The sequence below is a fragment of the Nerophis lumbriciformis genome, linkage group LG13, assembly GCF_033978685.3.
Source record: "Nerophis lumbriciformis linkage group LG13, RoL_Nlum_v2.1, whole genome shotgun sequence".
NCBI lineage: Eukaryota > Metazoa > Chordata > Actinopteri > Syngnathiformes > Syngnathidae > Nerophis > Nerophis lumbriciformis.
In genome coordinates, this window is record NC_084560.2 from 39,450,090 (window position 1) to 39,470,420 (window position 20,331).

General features: G+C 39.4%; 1 protein-coding gene across 1 annotated transcript in view; it reads left to right on the forward strand.

Moving 5' to 3' along the window:
- The first annotated feature begins 16,351 nt into the window (after positions 1-16,351).
- idh1 (isocitrate dehydrogenase (NADP(+)) 1) overlaps positions 16,352-20,331 on the forward strand; it is a 29,936-nt gene continuing 25,956 nt past the window's right edge. The window contains exons 1-2 of the mRNA XM_061970815.2: positions 16,352-16,488; positions 17,093-17,222. Of these exons, the coding sequence (XP_061826799.2) occupies positions 17,101-17,222 (122 nt within the window). The 5' untranslated portion in view covers positions 16,352-16,488; positions 17,093-17,100. The remainder of the gene's footprint in view (positions 16,489-17,092; positions 17,223-20,331) is intronic.

Genomic DNA, 20,331 nt, shown 5'->3' on the forward strand with positions numbered 1-20,331 from the left:
AAAAAGGGCCACGGCAGCAGTCTTGATAGCGGCTTGTCGCTCGGAACGCCACAACACGACGAGCTGGCCACTCAGTCCGTTAACCTGATTAGAAGCGAGCCAAGGTCCGCTCAATTAATGGCAGCGAATGACGGCTGCAGTCCCACACAGCTGCTGCTGCTGCTGTAGAGGGAGGCAAACGAGCATTGATCAAGACACGCGCACAGTTTCTGGGAAAGACTACGTTCCTGCAAAAAAACAAGTACCGGTAGGTCTCATGTACTGCCACATCCAAAATAACGACTTCAGGAAGAAGCCGCGTGAATCAACTAATAGCGGAATTATGCGCAGTGGATGCTGTGAACGATGAAGCGTTTGACACGTTTTTCTATTTGCAAGACGCAGGCAATCTTTCACCTTTCATAAGATAATCACGTCATTATTGATAGGGCAAACACCAGTGGGCCTCACGCTCCTTCCAGCTTCTCAGACATCACGCGTGGGTGAAAGGCTGAAGAGAGTCGTGCCCACGCCCACTTGGCTGTTTCAATGACACACAACGTATGACAGGTACACCCAAAACCTAGCCTAGGGTTGTAAAACCACCTTTTTAGACACACAGAGAATAATTTCGCCACACCTACTTTAACTTAACTAATCAGCTCACTACTCTGCATTAAGTACAAAAGCATACTTGCCAACCCTCCCGAATTTTCCGGGAGACTCTCGAAATTCAACGCCTCTCCCGAAAACCTCCCGGGATAAATATTCTGGAGGCCACGCCCCCTCCAGCTCCATGCGACCTGAGTGAGGACAGCCTTTTTTCATGACGGGAGGACAACAGGGTGACAAGAACTAAATCATCCAGACTACAGATAAATTGTATTATGTTTATCTTACCTAAAAATAAATATATATATTAATTTTTTTTTTTTAAATACATTTTTACTATATTTAGCTAAAAACATCAAAATTAATTATATTTTTATTTGTATTTTTTCTGACTCCTTATTACATTCAGCCATAGAATTATACATTAAAATAAACATATTTGAAATAATTAAATTTAAATTATCATAATAATTCATTTAAAATTGCCATATTTAATTATTAAAATAATTGCTTGTTTATCAACAACTTTAACATGTTATTCATTACATTTTGAAGCTCTCAGAAGCCAAGTTATGTTATATTCCTTAAGATTTATTTATGCAAGTTTAAAGTATCAATTATCTAAACACAGTTTTGTTTGCATATTTTCAGGATGTATATATATATATATATATGTATATATGAAATACTTGACTTGGTGAATTCTAGCTGTCAATATACTCCTCCCCTCTTAACCACGCCCCCAACCACGCCTTGCCCCCAAACCCCCCACCCCACCTCCCGAAATTGGAGGTCTCAACGTTGGCAAGTATGTACAAAAGGAACACCATATAGCAGACCTTGGCAAATTAAGGCCCGGGGGCCACATGAGGCCCGTTAAGCTTTTCAATCTGACCCGCCGGACATTCCCAAATTATTTTTTTAGATCTTTAAGATGGAAAGTGTAACTGCCATTATGATGTGCAGTGATGTTTTCTAACCACCGTAAGTCTTCAACTATACTAAGTATTCCAATGGTTGGAATCTGCGCTTTTGGATGATATACTAGTTACTATGGTCATCTAATTAGTTACTATGGTAATCTAATTAGTTACTATGTTCATCTATATAGTTACTATGGTAATCTACGTCACAGCAGCTCAGACGAGCAGTGTGGGTGGGAAGCGTTTCCACAGACGCGGACGGAGATTTTCACAACAAAGTTCTAAAGCTTAGTGATATATCAGATGTATCAGATTGTAGGTGGGTTTATTTTGTACCCTTCGCGTTCATATTTCACTGTTTGTTGCATTTTTGTTGTGTCTCACTTGATTGTAAAATATGTCGATCGAAAGGGGGTGTGACGTTCATATCTTGTCAATATTCAGTGTTTTATCGTTCATAGAAAAAATGTAAATTCCATTACATTTTTTAAGGCGGTCTGTCATGACGTTTTTAGCATTCAATCAGACGTTATTGTGAGGTTTTGTGTTAGTGTTCCTAAAAATAGATATACCGGCCCCCAGACAAATTTTTTTCTCTAAATTTGGCCCCCACGTCCAAATAATTGCCCTGGCCTGCCATATAGGGTTCAGTTAATGAATCTATTCAAGTCGATGCTCCTGTAGTTGCCAGGTGTGCGATCTACAAATGTGAATAACAACTGGGACGAAAATGGGTACCGTATTTTTCGGACTATAAGTCGCAGTTTTTTTCATAGTTCCTTACGTGAATGAGATAAACAATATTATCTGATATTTTACGGTAATGTGTTAATAATTTCACACATAAGTCGCTCCTGAGTATAAGTCGCACCCCCGGCCAAACTATGAAAAAAAAAACTGCGACTTATAGTCCGAAAAATACGGTAAATATCTGCTTGTCACCTTGACTTATCATTTCAAAGCAAGTTATCCATCAATTTGTAAGTACAAAATCAAAATACCAAATGCATGGACAGTACGGTAATATAATGAGGCGATTACCGTATTTTTCGGAGTATAAGTCGCACCTGCCGAAAATGCATAATAAAAAAGGAAAAAAACATATATAAGTCGCACTGGAGTCCGGCCAAACTATGAAAAAAACTGCGACTTATAGTCCGAAAAATACGGTATACTTATACATTCTTCAGTGACATGCGGTGAGGTTGATGGCTGGTGAGGCACTGACTTCATCACAGTCAGATTTACAAATATATGAACCCTAAAGAGTATCTTATTCACCATTTGATTGGCAGCAGTTAACGGGTTATGTTTAAAAGCTCATACCAGCATTCTTCCCTGCTTGGCACTCAGCATCAAGGCTTGGAATTGGGGGTTAAATCACCAAAAATTATTCCCAGGCGCGGCGCCGCTGCTGCCCACTGCTCCCCTCACCTCCCAGGAGGTGATCAAGGGGATGGGTCAAATGCAGAGGACAAATTTCACCACACCTAGTGTGTGTGTGACAATCATTGGTACTTTAACTTAACTTTAACTTTACACATACAAACTGTAGCACACAAAAAAGCACATTTAATAAAAAAAAACGTTATTATGGTCTTACCTTTACTTAGAAATTAAGTCCATGCGCCGCAACTAAAGCCCTCACTTAAACTTTCCACGTGCAAGATTGAATCTATTTTAAAAAAGTGTAACCGAGGGTTTATAAATGTCGCCTATACTGTATGAAACTACAAAATAACAAACACGGAGGCTCCAGTTTACATGAGGACCACTTTATTTATTTTCTTTCAAAAACCTCCGCAACGTGACATCACTTCCGCTCTTAGCGCCTTCAAAATAAGAGCTCAAGGCATATACTGTATAACAGCGCATAACAGGAACTTAACATCACAAAGAGGAAAGCCCATGAAAATAGGTTACAAAAGTTATTTAATAAGAAGCCAAAAAGTGCAAAAACAATAATGTTCATGTTGGAGGAGTTGTGAATTAGGTACACCTGCAGTCTGCAGGTGTATCTAATGTTGTGTCCCTGCAGTCATTCACAACTCCTCCAACACCAACATTATTGTTTTTGCACTTTTTGGCTTCTTATGAAATAATTTTTTTAAATAGATTCAATCTTGCACGTGGAAAGTTTAAGTGTGGGCTTTAGTTGATATAACCATTCTACGGCGGGGGTGCAGGAGGCGAGCCTCAGCCAGTGCCTCTTTTGCAGCCGTTTTATGATCGCTCAGCACAAGAAATACGTTACACACATACAGTTGTTAAGAAAATACACTGTACATTATATACCTCAGCTAACTAAACTATGGAAATGTATAATATAGTTCATATAGCAATACAGTCTCACTGCACAGCAGGCCAGCAGTTAGCCGAGTCATTGCGCAATCCATGTTGAGGCACTGAGTGACGTGCCTCAACTGGCTGCTGTTCACCGCACCGTCTCTTCTCAGTATTTGAACGGCAAATGTGAAAATTCAGCGATTTTGAATAAAAATAATCTAAAACTGGTGAAGTTAAATGGAAAAGAACGTTATAGTATAATCACTGGATACATACAACAATTTATTTTTTTATTTTTTTTTACTTTTTTTTTATTTCCATGATGGCAGGTGAGGCGGGGCCTCACCTGCCTCTAGTGACTGCACGTCACTGATATTCTTACATTCACTGTTACAAGCGACCCTCTGAGGGCCGCCATGTCTCCGATGTGGCCCTTGATGAAAACAAGTTTGACACCCCTGGTTTAGACTGAAGTCACATTCAGTAAGATCAGTTTCCAATTGGATTGATTGATTGATTGATTGATTGATTGATTGAAACTTTTATTAGTAGATTGCACAGTACAGTACATATTCCGAACAATTGACCACTAAATGGTAACACCCTAATAAGTTTTTCAACTTGTATTATGCTGATAGTATATATTTGTACCATGAATTGATTTACGTTAAACAAGGTGAAAAACGTATTCAGGTGTTACCATTTAGTGGTCAATTGTACAGAATATGTACTGTACGGTGCAATCTACTAATAAAAGTTTCAATCAATCAATCAAAAAAGCCTTCCCAATGTCTCATGCACCCCACATTATTATTAGAGTTAAAGTGGACGTACACAATGGCGTCAATCAAGCACACACGTGCGGCCTTCACCTATCCACCAAGCGTCTCGTGCAGGAAGAAAGGCCCCGTCTGTCAGGCCCACACGGCGGCGTCATGAAAAGGCTCCTCCTCCCGTTGCCAGCATCCAGCAGGCCCCCCCAGCCCCCCCCAGCCCCCACTCCACTTCAACCCCAGCCCCCACTCCGCCTGACAGCCGCGAAAAGGGGTCCACAATGGATCCTTGACATCGGTGCAGTTAATTACAATGACTGTACTGCGCTGCTGGAGATGTGTAATTATTAGCACATGGGCCGGTGGGAGGGACAAGCGGCGAGCTGAGCCTCGTCTTGACGTGACGGGGGCTTGAGACACAAAGGCATGGTTTTTGCCCACCCCCCATCCCTTCTGTTTGGTTTGTCTTGTCTATGTGTGTGTGTGTGTGTGCAAGGAGTGGGTGGATGCATGTGTGTGCACCGTCGCCTTCTTCTCCCTCCACTCTCATGCAGACGACACCATTATACTGGAGATGCAAATCGTGGTCATTAGACATGAGCGCACCAAAAGTATTGGGACGCGGGACCATTCCCACCCACAGGAGGTGAATTTAGTCCCCCCGTGGTGTAGCTGCCACTCTTCTGCATAGCCTTTGCAGAGGTCCGAGGTCACTAAAACTGCTCCAAATTGACAATGACAGCTCAACCTTTCATGGAACTCCACTCAAAACGGTGTGTTACTTAAATGCGTGTACACTGTGTTTGTTTGGTAGGCTCCAGTGTCGAAATGAACAGACTTAAACCGTTTCCCTGAAGGACCCCATTCGTGAGTGCGCCTCGCTTATCGTAACCTCGGAAGGATATCAAAGCACAGCTGTGCTCGTGTACGTTTGGATGGTGGTCCGAGGGGCCGCAGGGGCATACTTGCCAACCTTGAGACATCCGATTTCGGGAGGTGTGGGGGGGGGGGGGGTCGGGTGTGGGACAGGGGCGTGGTTGCGGGCGGGGGCGTGGTTAAGAGGAGAGGAGTATATTGACAGCTAGAATTCACCAAGTCAAGTATTTCATACATATACATACATATACATTAGAGATGCGCGGATAGGCAATTATTTAATCCGCAACCGCATCACAAAAGTCGTCAACCATCCGCATCCACCCGAACTAACATTTAATCAAAACCGCACCCGCCCGCACCCGCCCGTTGTTATATATCTAATATAGACGATGCAAGGCATTAGTGAGGTTATAAAGCTTTTGCCTGTTAAAGAAATGAGACTGATCCAATCAAGCAGAGACATTCAATGCGTGCCACGCTGTCACGGCCCAGACGCACACCAGTGCGCAATCATCTGGGAGCCGCGCTGAGCGCACCTCCAAGCGCGCTCGCGCCACTCAAACTGCTGCAGGCAGCTGCGTTCTATCTTGTTTTAACATCCTGTGGCACTCTTCTGGGATCACGGCGGACGAAACTGCTCATGCTCAGGGTGTTTGTGGAGGTTCGGGGTTTTGCACAAATGTGATGCACCATGTTAGATGTCCCGGTTTTGTGACTGTCGTAGACATAAACAGCGTCGCAGCTCTTGCAAATCACGTAGCCAGCATTACTATCATCCTGATTTACAACCTCATAAAAACGAGTCCACGCTGAACTTTTCTGGCCTTTTTTTCCCCTGGTCTTTAGTATTCCCTTTTTTAGTTTGTCGCGTACCACGTTTGCTGCCGGCGTTGCCATCTCCTTTTTTTTTCTTCTTCTGTTGTGGCATATGCTGCAGGTGCCTGCTCGTTTTTCGTATGTGGGTAACAACATTTAACTACGGTATGTATATATATTTCCAAATTGGTTTAACTGCCACCCGCCTGAATCTATTTAAAATCGAATTTTTTTTTATTTCAACCACCCGACCCGACCCGCGGATAAAATCTAATTTTTTTTTTTATTTCAACCGCCCGACCCGCGGATAATCCGCAGACTCCGCGGTTGTGTCCGCAAACCGCGCATCTCTAATATACACATATATATATATATATATATATATATATATATATATATATATATATATATATATATATATATATCATGCCAGCAACCTGAGGGTTCCTGGTTCGATCCCCAACTTCTACGAAATTATATATATATATATATATATATATATATATATATATATATACATCCTGAAAATATGCAAACAAAACTGTGTTTGGATAATTGATACTTCAAACTTGCATAAATAAATCTTAAGGAATATAACATAACTTGGCTTCTGAGAGCTTCAAAATGTAATGAATAAAATGCTAAAGTTGTTGATAAACAAGCAATTATTTTAATAATTAAATATGGTCATTTTAAATGAATTATTATGATCATTTAAAAATTATTATTTCTAATATGTTTATTTTAATGTATAATTCTATGGCTGGATGTAATAAGGAGTCAGAAAAAATACAAATAAAAATACAATTAATTTTGATGTTTTTAGCAAAATATAGTAAAAATGTATTTCGTTTTTTTTTTTTTTAAATTAATAAATATATTTATTTTTAGGTAAGATAAACATAATAATACAATTTATCTCTAGTCTGGATGATTTAGTTCTTGTTACCCTGTTGTCCTCCCGTCATAAAAAAAAGTCTGTCCTCACTCAGGTCCGCATGGAGCTGGAGGGGGCGTGGCCTCCAGCTCCGGCTGAAAATCGGGAGATTTTCGGGAGAATATTTGTCCCGGGAGGTTTTCGGGAGAGGCGCTGAATTTCGGGAGTCTCCCGGAAAGTTCGGGAGGGTTGGCAAGTATGTTATAAGCTGTGTTACGTTTTGCGGCTCTATACTATGTTTCTTTGATAGAACAGGTGGCCAAATGTCTCTTTTGACAGTAAAGGTTGAAGTGGTATGTTAAATAATCTCTTAATTAAAGTACAGTATTTTATTTTCCTATATTCAAACACATTGTTACTGTTCAAACTGTGTGCAATGTTACAGTGGAAAAATATTAAATAAAACCGCTGCCTTGTTTTTAATGAATACTTAGGCCTAGTACGCTATTGTATTTTATGTCAGTCATTATGGTGGTACTTGGAGAGCCAAGTTTTTTCTGAGGTGAAAAAAAAGTTTGAGAACCACAACATGGTTGAAAAATAGCCTTTTGACTAACTCTGGAAAATTTACATAAATGTTTATTAATAGGCATGGTCCCTCTAACAAATACTGTAAGTTAAATCTAGAAACCAAAAGTCAGTGCAGAGTTGTATTGCTTTCCTTACACAGGTGCCTCTCAAAAACTGTTAATATCATTGAAAAACCTATTTCAATTATTCAATTCAAAAAGTGAACATTTTTAGAATTTTTTTTCATTGATGTCGTTCTCATGAAATTTTAAAATATGTTTTTTTTCCCAAATTGACCTATTCTGGTTTGTGCTCCAACCAGCAGTCAACCTGCAAAAAATAGGTCTCGTAGTTTTACTTAGTGTTTCTCAATTATGGTTTGGTCAAATCAAAGTCAGAACCTGACATTGATTAAACGTCGTCAAAAGGAATGTAGTTCCAACGTTGTATTTGTGTTGTGGAAAATTGGTTGGGAAATGACCAAAATTCAATGGTCAAATCAACGTCACAACCCAACATTGAATAAACGTCGTCAAAAAGCATGTTGTTTCAACGTTGTGTTTGAGTTGCTCAACGTCAGGACCCAATTCAACAAGTTCTCAATGTTGTTTTCATGTCTTGTGCCTGCTGGGTTAAGTATCGTTCAAGAACGAAAAAAGACGTTAATACTGGAAGTCCCTTGACTCTCAGGACCCCCCTGGCGGGCTCCTCCCACTATTTGAGAAGCACTGGTTTGACTTGAACTCCTTAATCGATACTATAGGTTACTAGAATGCTGTATCTTTTAGTCCATCCCCAAATAAAGTGAGATATGGTTTGAGGGTTTAATCTTTAAAAAAATAAAAATAAGTGGACCTCGAACATTCCCTTGAGGAACCCCACTCAAAATAGCGTATGTCGTTCGATAAATGAACAAAAGTATAGGTGGAAAGTGTCACTTCAGTTCAGTTTAGTTCAGTTTCAGTTTATTTGGAACATGCATACGATACAATGTAATGCATCACATATTTCCAGTTGTTTCATTACAGCATGTCCGAAAAGGAGTAGGAAGAAGCAGAGCTTATTTAACCCTACCCCTTTTCATACCATAGCAATTTTATCCTATTTCCTTGTTCTCTGTAACAGAACAGTGAACAAATAAATGATAAATAAATAATATACCATAGTAAGCATACAAATATTAAATACATAAATAATATTTGTCTCAATATAAAAAAAGGTTCAAGAAGTTCATCATAATTCTTGTTCTGTGTACTTTGTGAACACTTGTAGTTTGAACAGTCTCTTAAACTGAGTCATATTGGTGCTTTGTTTGATTTCCTTACTTAATCCATTCCATCATTGAATTCCACATACTGATATGCTAAAAGTTTTAAGTGTTGTACGAGCATACAAATGTTTTAAATTAGATTTTCCTCCAAGGTTATACTTCTCCTCTTTAGTTGAGAAGAATTGTTGTACATTATTGGGTAGCAGGTTACAGTTTGCTTTGTGCATCATTTTAGCTCTTTGCAAATGCACCAAATCATTGAATTTCAATAATTGTGATTTAATAAATAAAGGGTTTGTAGGTTCTCTATATTCAACATTAATAATAATAATAATAATAATAATAGATTTTATTTGTAAAAAACACTTTTCATTGAGTAAACAACCTCAAAGTGCTAGTGTATTAAAAAAATTAAAATAAAAAGATAATAAAAAATTAAAACTAGAACAGCCAAATAGCTAAAACTAGTATGCATATATATATATATATATATATATATATATATATATATATATATATATATATATATATATATATATATATATATATATATATATATATATATATATATATATATATATATATAAGCTTTTTTTTTATTTTTTTATTTTTTTTTTTAAAGAAGGGTTTTTAAGCCTTTTTTAAAAGCATCCACAGTCTGTGGTGCCTTCAGGTGGTCAGGGAGAGCGTTCCACAGACTGAGAGCGGCGGAGCAGAAAACCCGGTCTCATTATGTATTATTCTAATTGATCTTTTTTGTAACACAGTTAGTGAATGAAGCGCACATTTGTAGTCGTTTCCCCATATTTCTACACAATAACTCAGATATGGTAACACTAGTGAGCAGTAGATGTCTGATGTTTTGGTTCATTCATGAGGTCAGAAGCCCTTCTATTTTCTGCCGCTTGTCCCTTTCGGGGATCGCGGGGGGTGCTGGAGCCTATCTCAGCTGCATTCGGGCGGAAGGCGGGGTACACCCTGGACAAGTCGCCCCCTCACCGCAGGGCCAACACAGATAGACAGACAACATTCACACTCACATTCACACACTAGGGCCAATTTAGTGTTGCCAATCAACCTATCCCCAGGTGCATGTCTTTGGAGGTGGGAGGAAGCCGGAGTACCCGGAGGGAACCCACGCAGTCACGGGGAGAACATGCAAACACCACATAGAAAGATCCCGAGCGCAGGATCGAACCCAGGACCTTCGTATCGTGACGCAGACACACTAACTCAGTGTTTTTTAACCAGTGTGCCACGGCACACTAGTGTGCCGTGAGATACAGTCTGGTGTGCCGTGGGAGATTATCTAATTTCACCTATTTGGGTTAAAAATATGTTTTGCAAACCAGTAATTATAGTCTGCAAATGATGTGTTGTTGTTGAGTGTCGGTGCTGTCAAGAACTCGGCAGAGTAACCATGTAATACTCTTCCATATCAGTAGGTGGCAGCCGGTGGCTAATTGCTTTGTAGATGTTGGAAACAGCGGGAGGCAGTGTGCAGGTAAAAAAGGTGTCTAATGCTTAAACCAAAAATAAACAAAAGGTGAGTGCCCCTATGGCATTGAAGCTTAGAGAAGGCTATGCAGAACAAAACTAAAACTGAATTGGCTACAAAGTAAAAACAGAATGCTGGACGACAGTAAAGACTTACTGAGGAGCAAAGACAATGTACATCCGAACATGACATGACAATCAGCAATGTCCCCCCAAAGAAGGATAAAAACAACTGAAATATTCTTGATTGCTAAAACAAAGTAGATGCGGGAAATATCGCTCAAAGGAAGACATGCAACCGCTACAGGAAAATACCAAAACAAGAGAAAAAGCCACCAAAATAGGAGCGCAAGACAAGAACTAAAACACTACACACAGGAAAACAGAAAAAAAAAGTCCAAATAAGTCACGGTGTGATGTGACAGGTGGTGACAGTACATCTACTTTGAGACAAGAGCTATATTGATGCATGCTTGGTTATGCTTTAAAGTCATATCCAACAATAGCGACAACGACTTTTTACTGTCAACTGAGTTTCGTTTTTTAATGTTTTCTGCTGGTGGTGTGACTCCGCATTTTTTCAACGCAAAAAATGTGCCTTGGCTCAAAAAAGGTTGAAAAACACTGCACTAACCCACCAAATGTACAAACCCCGTTTCCATATGAGTTGGAAAATTGTGTTAGATGTAAATATAAATGACTGTTGATGCAGGCTGTACTGCATCAACAAGCGACATCAGTGTGTAAAGGATATCACCACATGGGCTCAGGAACACTTCAGAAACCCACTGTCAGTAACTACAGCTGGTCGCTACATCTGTAAGTGCAAGTTAAAACTCTCCTATGCAAGACGAAAACCGTTTATCAACAACACCCAGAAACGCCGTCGGCTTCGCTGGGCCTGAGCTCATCTAAGATGGACTGATGCAAAGTGGAAAAGTGTTCTGTGGTCTGACGAGTCCACATTTCAAATTGTTTTTGGAAACTGTGGACGTCGTGTGGAAAAGAACCATCCGGATTGTTATAGGCGCAAAGTTGAAAAGCCAGCATCTGTGATGGTATGGGGGTGTATTAGTGCCCAAGACATGGGTAACTTACACATCTGTGAAGGCACCATTAATGCTGAAAGGTACATACAGGTTTTGGAGCAACATATGTTGCCATCCAAGCAACGTTACCATGGACGCCCCTGCTTATTTCAGCAAGTAGCGTGTTACATCAACGTGGCTTCATAGTAAAAGAGTGCGGGTACTAGACTGGCCTGCCTGTAGTCCAGACCTGTCTCCCATTGAAAATGTGTGGTGCATTATGAAGCCTAAAATAGCACAACGGAGACCCCCGGACTGTTGAACAACTTAAGCTGTACATCAAGCAAGAATGGGAAAGAATTCCACCTGAGAAGCTTCAAAAATGTGTCTCCTCAGTTCCCAAACATTTACTGAGTGTTGTTAAAAGGAAAGGCCATGTAACACAGTGGTGAACATGCCCTTTCCCAACTAATTTGGCACGTGTTGCAGCCATGAAATTCTAAGTTAATTATTATTTGCAAAAAAAAAAAAAAAGTTTATGAGTTTGAACATCAAATATGTTGTCTTTGTAGTGCATTCAATTGAATATGGGTTGAAAAGGATTTGCAAATCATTGTATTCCGTCTATATTTACATCTAACACAATTTCCCAACTCATATGGAAACGGGGTTTGTATTTGATGGCCTGTATCTTGCGCTCCAAACCCCTCAGAACTTGCTTTTTCTGGACCCGAACTGTTGTTGGGAAAAGTTGGGAAGCCGACAATCGTCCAAAAATGTCTTGCTAAATACGAAGAACGCTCATCGTGGAGGGATAAGAAGAAGAGCCCGAATGCAACATAAGCATGTCACACCCGCCCACCTGGCCAGCATGGGCCCAAACACACGGGGACTGCTCATCGCGTCTGTTCCTTTTTGAAACAAAAACACCCCTCACTAAAAAGGAAAATGAAGCAAAAAGGGCTTCTGAACATGCATGCCGCAGAAGTGAAGTGAACTGCAACCTCTCCAAGGAGTGTGGTCACCTCAGCAGCCTGAGCATGAGCACATGACATGCCCACCCCCCTGCTGCCTGCTGCCTGCTGCCTGCTGCCTGCTGCCTGCTGCACGGTCAAAAGGCAACAACAAGGCTTGCATTCACATCACTCTATCTTTCAGGGAGCGAACTTGGAATGCAAATGCAGAAATCAGCTGATTAAAGTGTCCAACCGCACTGGTATTTTGTAACAAGTGTGTCAAACTAACTTGCTGGTACTCACGGGTGCCATCGAAGCGTGTGGCGATGGTGTCCAGGAAGGTGTTCTGCGGGGCCAGCAGCCCTCGCATCACCGGCATCCTGCTCCGGGTCGACTGGGTCCTCCTGGCTCGCCGCCCGGGGGCCGCGCTGGACTCCTCCCCGCGTGGCTGAGACCCGAAGCTCGGCAGGAAGCGGGAGGTGCCCGGTGCGCATCCCAGCCCCTGGAGGAGCGCACCGATCCGAGAAACGCGCGGCGGCTCCACCTTGGCACCGTTGGGGTTGTGACCATAATCGTGCCCAAAGCAGAGAGCGAGCAGGCGGGTAAGCGTCAGGGCGCGGCGCACCTTGTACCTTCCCGGGCGGTGCGTAAAGGTAAGCGGGGGGTTGTTGTTTTTTACGCACAAAAAAAGAGGCAGCAAAGGATGACTGGATGGAGTGTGAGAGTGTGGTGCTGATGGTGTGTGAGTGAATCTTATAGCGATAAGCTCCTCCTCTCTCTCTCTCTCTCTCTCTCGCTCTCTCTCTCTCCTTTCTCCCCCTCTCTTGGTTATCAACAGAGAGCAGATGCAGAGTCACATGACGCCTCGAAGGTCCTGATGTGGTCCTGTTTCGAAGTGGAAGCGCAAGAAGAGCACAAAGAGACGTGTGTGGGTGCGTAATTGCGCGCTGGAATTGCCTTTTTGGACCAGACAAAGTCACCATTCAGCACCTTTTAAACGGATGTGTGGTGAGGCGTGTAGGAAAGAAAAGAGCACACGTTCCTAAAACACACAACTTGAAACGCAAAAAAAAATGCCTGTCATGTTTTAATGCAAGTTTTTCTCCAATAAAATGTGGTAAAAGTTGCCGGGAAAGAGCTGATTTGCACAAAAAAATATTTGCACCTGCCTCTTTTTTGTCTCTCCTCAGGACCACATGGCTGCAGTGAAAAGAACAAGAGTCGGGCTCCATCCACAGTCCTTTTCCACCCTCTAGTGGATAAAAAGTATATATTCTTTTAATTAGCACACATTCTATGGAGAATAGACTTAGACAAACTTTATTGATCCACAAGGGAAATTGTTCCACACAGTAGCTCAGTTACAATGGATGGAAAGTGTAAGGTTTGAAAGGAAAATGCAGGTATAAAGTAGGCTAAAAAATTTACTGTAGTAGCAATATAAAATATAACATATGTAATATTTACATATTATATATACAGTATATAATATATACTGATAAATTATATTATTATTTTATATTATATTTATAAAGCTTTTTTTTTTTTTTTTAACACTGAACACTGAATTTTTTTGTGTTTTAATTTTGTAAACCACATTGTTTACATCGGATTGTGTTGACAATTTCATTGAAAAAAATTGTTAGCAAAATTCAGTGTCAAAAACAATTGTGTTTTAAAATTTAGTGTATATAGATTCAGTGTAAAAAGAAATAAGCGTCAAAAAATGCAAAGTATACCATTTCAGTATTTTCAAATTCAGTGTAAAAAAATTGTGTTTTGAAATTTAGTGTATAAAAATTCAGTGTAAAAAAATTTGCGTCAAAAAATGCTAAGTATACCATTTCAGTGTTTTCAAATTCAGTGTAAAAAAATTGTGTATTGAAATTTAGTGTAAAAAATTCAGTGTAAAAAAATTTGCGTCAAAAAATGCTAAGTATACCATTTCAGTGTTTTCAAATTCAGTGTAAAAAAATAATGTTTAAAGATTTAGTGTATAAAAATTCAGTATAAAAAAATAAGCGTCAAAAATGCAAAGTAAACCATTTCAGTATTTTCAAATTCAGTGTAAAAAAGTAGCGTTTTAAAATTTTGTGTATAAAAATTCAGTGTAAAAACATAAGTGTCAAAAAATGCAAACTAAACCATTTCAGTATTTTCAAATTAAGTGTAAAAAAATTGTGTTTTGAAATTTAGTGTATAAAAATTCAGTGTAAAAAAATGTGCGTCAAAAAATGCTAAGTATACCATTTCAGTGTTTTCAAATTCAGTGTAAAATAATTATGTTTAAAGATTTAGTGTATAAAATTTCAGTGTAAAAAAATAAGCTTCAAAAAATGCAAAGTAAACCATTTCAGTATTTTCAAATTCAGTGTAAAAAAAGTAGCGTTTTAAAATTTAGTGTATAAAAATTCAGTGTAAAAACATTAGTGTCAAAAAATGCAAACTAAACCATTTCAGTATTTTCAAATTAAGTGTAAAAAAATTGTGTTTTGAAATTTAGTGTATAAAAATTCAGTGTAAAAAAATTTGCGTCAAAAAATGCAAAGTAAACCCTTTCAGTATTTTCAAATTCAGTGTAAAAAAAGTAGTGTTTTAAAATTTAGTGTATAAAAATTCAGTGTAAAAACATAAGTGTCAAAAAATGCAAACTAAACCATTTCAGTATTTTCAAATTAAGTGTAAAAAAATTGTGTTTTAGAATTTAATGTATAAAAATTCAGTGTAAAAAATGCAAAGTATACCATTTCAGTATTTTCAAATTCAGTGTAAAAAAAAGTGTTTTAAAATTTAGTGTATAAAAATTTAGTGTAAAAAAAATAAGGGTCAAAAAATGCAAAGTAAACCATTTCAGTATTTTCAAATTCAGTGTAAAAAAATTGTGTTTTAAAATTTTGTGTATAAAAATTCAGTGTAAAAAAATAAGCGTCAAAAAATCCAAAGTATACCATTTCAGTATTTTCAAATTCAGTGTAAAAAAAAGTGTTTTAAAATTTAGTGTATAAAAATTTTGTGTAAAAGAAATAAGGGTCAAAAATTGCAAAGTAAACCATTTCAGTATTTTCAAATTCAGTGTAAAAAAATAGTGTTTTAGAATTTAGTGTATAAAAATTCAGTGTAAAAAAATAAGCGTGAAAAAATGCAAAGTATACCTTTTCAGTATTTTCAAATTCAGTGTAAAAAAGAGTGTTTTAAAATTTAGTGTATAAAAATTTTGTGTAAAAAAAATAAGGGTCAAAAATTGCAAAGTAAACCATTTCAGTATTTTCAAATTCAGTGTAAAAAAAATATTGTTTTAGAATTTAGTGTATAAAAATTCAGTGTAAAAAAATAAGCGCGAAAAAATGCAAAGTATACCTTTTCAGTATTTTCAAATTCAGTGTAAAAAGAATTCAGTGCTGAAAAATTCGCTGCTTCAAAACGCAAGACCCACTTCCGGCGAGTCAAGGCTGAAGTAATCGATCCTGTCTCATAAACAGCCAGTGATTTGACAAGTTTGTAAAAAAAATTTAAAAAATTGTTCAAAGAATTCAGTTACATAACTTTTTGTCCTAATGAAGACACGTGTTAACCTCCATAAAGTTATAATGTATTTGTTGGCATTATTTAAATATTACAGTTATTTTGCACTGTATTGTATTGTAAGCGTGCAATGTTATGGCGAATCATTACACCGGTTAAAATTGCAGCCATTTATGTTACAACTCGTATAAAAAAACGAGTTCAAGGCAAAATGTTAGTTTTTTTCTGATTTGAGTTACTTTTATTGTGAAATAAGTACGAGAAGACCATCTCGCCATATAACGCCACGCCCACTACGTCTCGTGATCTCCGATGATTGGCTGTTTCGTTTCCTCCTTTTCTCTGATTGGCCGACGCCTTGCCGAGTGAGCTCGGCCGGGGAGGAAGTCTAGCGCCGACCCGCCTGCCTGGCCCTAAAACGCTCCTTCCTCCAAGCTGTCATCACACCTCCCTGCTCGGAAATTATCAGAATCCCTTTTTTTTTTAACCCGCTAAATAAGGTAAGAAAATGGGGGCTTTTGCGGTGCTGCCTCGGCGGGGAACTAGTGCGCCGAACCCGGAAGTACGATGTTGTGTTTCTCTTATTGTTCGAAACTAGCAAACAGCAGCAAGCAGGCTAAATGCTGTTTTAATCCTGCACTAATGTCTACCATTTAGCGCTAAACAAACACGCAATTTGATATTTTTGTAGAAATGTAGGCACATTCTACGTTCTGTTTCGACCGTTCTGTTTCTCTGACCTTATCTGTCCACTGTTACTAGTCTTCTTTTCTCCATGTTTCTACCCCACAACATATTTGCATACACTTGCACAACTTTTGATGTAATGATTCATAAATCATCTGTTTAGAAGCTGCAAGTCATCATTGATGTTCTCTCCTCAACATCCAGGTTGTCAAAACCAGTAAAACAACAGACTTTACAAGATTGGTGGAGGTTTAAGTGGTTGATCTGCAAGGTCTACTAAGTTATAATCTGAAACTGAGTCACTATTGTCTCCTCCCCCTTGCTGTGAAGGAACCCATTGATCCCATGTTTGCCTTTTATCCCCATTACTTTAACAATGGATGTTTTATCCAATTTGTATCCCGTGTGCATGTGCAGACCTGACAATGGCAGCCAAAATCAAGGCCGGGTCAGTGGTGGAGATGAAGGGCGACGAAATGACCCGCGTCATCTGGGAGCTTATTAAGGAAAAGCTCATCTTCCCCTACCTGGAGCTGGACTTACACAGGTAATAAACCACGAAGAGTGCAGTGGCGATGTTGTTGTTTTTTCCGGAATTCAGCTGCAGGAAGACGCCTGTCCTATGCATGTGGTCCTGAATGGGCATTCAGGAGTGGCCTAGCTTGTTTGTCCTGTCTTCTTCTAAATCTGAATACAAACCCCGTTTCCATATGAGTTGGGAAATTGTGTTAGATGTAAATATAAACGTAATACAATGATTTGCAAATCATTTTCAACCCATATTCAGTTGAATATGCTACAAAGACAACATATTTGATGTTCAAACTGATAAACTTTTTTTTTTGCTGCAAATAATCATTAACTTTAGAATTTGATGCCAGCAACACGTGACAAAGAAGTTGGGAAAGGTGGCAATAAATACTGATAAAGTTGAGGAATGCTCATCAAACAGGTGGGAACAGGTGGGTGCCATGATTGGGTATAAAAGTAGATTCCATGAAATGCTCAGTCATTCACAAACAAGGATGGGGCGAGGGTCACCGCTTTGTCAGCAAATGCGAGAGCAAATTGTTGAACAGTTTAAGAAAAACCTTTCTCAACCAGCTATTGCAAGGAATTTAGGGATTTTTACCATCTACGGTCCGTAATATCATCAAAGGGTTGAGAGAATCTGGAGAAATCACTGCACGTAAGCAGCTAAGCCCGTGACCTTCGATCCCTCAGGCTGTACTGCATCAACAAGCGACATCAGTGTGTAAAGGATATCACCACATGGGCTCAGGAACACTTCAGAAACCCACTGTTGGTAACTACAGTTGGTCGCTACATCTGTAAGTGCAAGTTAAAATTAATCAATCAATCAATCAATGTTTATTTATATAGCCCTAAATCACAAGTGTCTCAAAGGGCTGCACAAGCCACAACGACATCCTCGGTACAAAGCCCACATAAGGGCAAGGAAAAACTCACCCCAGTGGGACGTCGATGTGAATGACTATGAGAAACCTTGGAGAGGACCGCATATGTGGGTAACCCCCCCCCCACCCCCCCCCCTCTAGGGAGACCGAATGCAATGGATGTCGAGTGGGTCTAACATAATATTGTGAGAGTACAGTCCATAGTGGATCCAGCATAACAGTAAGAGTCCAGTCCACAGTGGGGTCAGCAGGAAACCATCCCGAGCGGAGACGGGTCAGCAGCGCAGAGATGTTCCCAACCGATACTCTCCTATGCAAGGCGAAAACCGTTTATCAACAACACCCAGAAACGCCGTCGACTTTGTTGGGCCTGAGCTCATCTAACATGGACTGATACAAGGTGGAAAAGTGTTCTGTGGTCTGACGAGTCCACATTTCAAATTGTTTTTGGAAACTGTGGACGTCGTGTCCTCCGGACCAAAGAGGAAAATAGCCATTTGGATTGTTATAGGCGCAAAGTTGAAAAGCCAGCATCTGTGATGGTATGGGGGTGTATTAGTGCCCAAGACAGGGGTAACTTACACATCTGTGAAGGCGCCATTAATGCTGAAAGGTACATACAGGTTTTGGAGCAACATATGTTGCCATCCAAGCAACGTTACCATGGACGCCCCTGCTTATTTCAGCAAGACAATGCCAAGCCACGTGTTACATCAACGTGGCTTCATAGTAAAAGAGTGCGGGTACTAGACTGGCCTGCCTGTAGTCCAGACCTGTCTCCCATTGAAAATGTGTGGCGCATTATGAAGCCTAAAGACCCCGGACTGTTGAACAACTTAAGCTGTACATCAAGCAAGAATGGGAAAGAATTCCACCTGAGAAGCTTAAAAAATGTGTCTCCTCAGTTCCCAAACGTTTACTGAGTGTTGTTAAAAGGAAAGGCCATGTAACACAGTGGTGAACATGCCCTTTCCCAACTATTTTGGCACGTGTTGCAGCCATGAAATTCTAAGTTAATTATTATTTGCAAAAAAAAATAAAGTTTATGAGTTTGAACATCAAATATCTTTTTTTTGTAGTGCATTCAATTGAATATGGGTTGAAAAGGATTTGCAAATCATTCCGTTTATATTTACATCTAACACAATTTCCCAACTCATATGGAAACGGGGTTTGTACATCAAGAGTGTGACATGCAGGTGATACTTAAAGCAGATGACCTCGTCCCCTTTTACATTGTTATGTTAATCTTACAGGACAGTCTGGAGTTGCACAAACCTGTCTAACCAGGTGTAATCCACGTTTACACTAAGATAAGGTTGTCCCACCTAACCTTATCCGTGTCCATACACAACAATGCCACCGTTTCAGACCCCCTCCCGTCTGCCGGCACAACACGACCTAATCTGAGCAATATCCAGTGTTGTGGTATTTCAATCACCGTATTTTTCGGAGTATAAGTCGCTCCGGAGTATAAATCGCACCGGCTGAAAATGCATAATAAAGAAGGAAAAAACATATAAGTCGCATTTTTGGGGGAAATGTATTTGATAAAACCCCACACCAAGAATAGACATTTGAAAAGCAATTTAAAATAAATAAAGAATAGTGAACAACAGGCTGAATAAGTGTACGTTATATGAGGCATAAATAACCAACTGGTATGTTAACGTAACATATTATGGTAAGAGTCATTCAAATAACTATAACATATAGAACATGCTATACGTTTACCAAACAATCTGTCACTCCTAATCGCTAAATCCCATGAAATCTTATACGTCTAGTCTCTTACGTGAATGAGATAAATAATATTATTTGTTATTTTACGGCAATGTTTTAATAATTTCACACATAAGTCGCTCCTGAGTATAAGTCGCACCCCCGGCCAAACTACCGGTATGAAAAAAACTGCGACTTATAGTCCGAAAAATACGGTAACTGGAATCCAGTGTGCTGTGGGGCCCTATTGTAGTGAATCACACCTGAGCCATCATAAATTAATCAAATCTTTATTAGACACTTAAACAATGTGATAAAGAAAATTTTACATCAATCAAACTATGGATCTAGATATCTGGTCAGGACACTCCTCAATATTTTGCCTTCACCTTCATTGTCCATTCGTTTTTGGTGACTTTATATACTCTGGACCTAGACGTTGAGTCTGCGACATACATGGCGGACAATAACTGATGCAGTCTGCTTTGCCAGTCCAAAAGCATTTGCCGTTTTCCG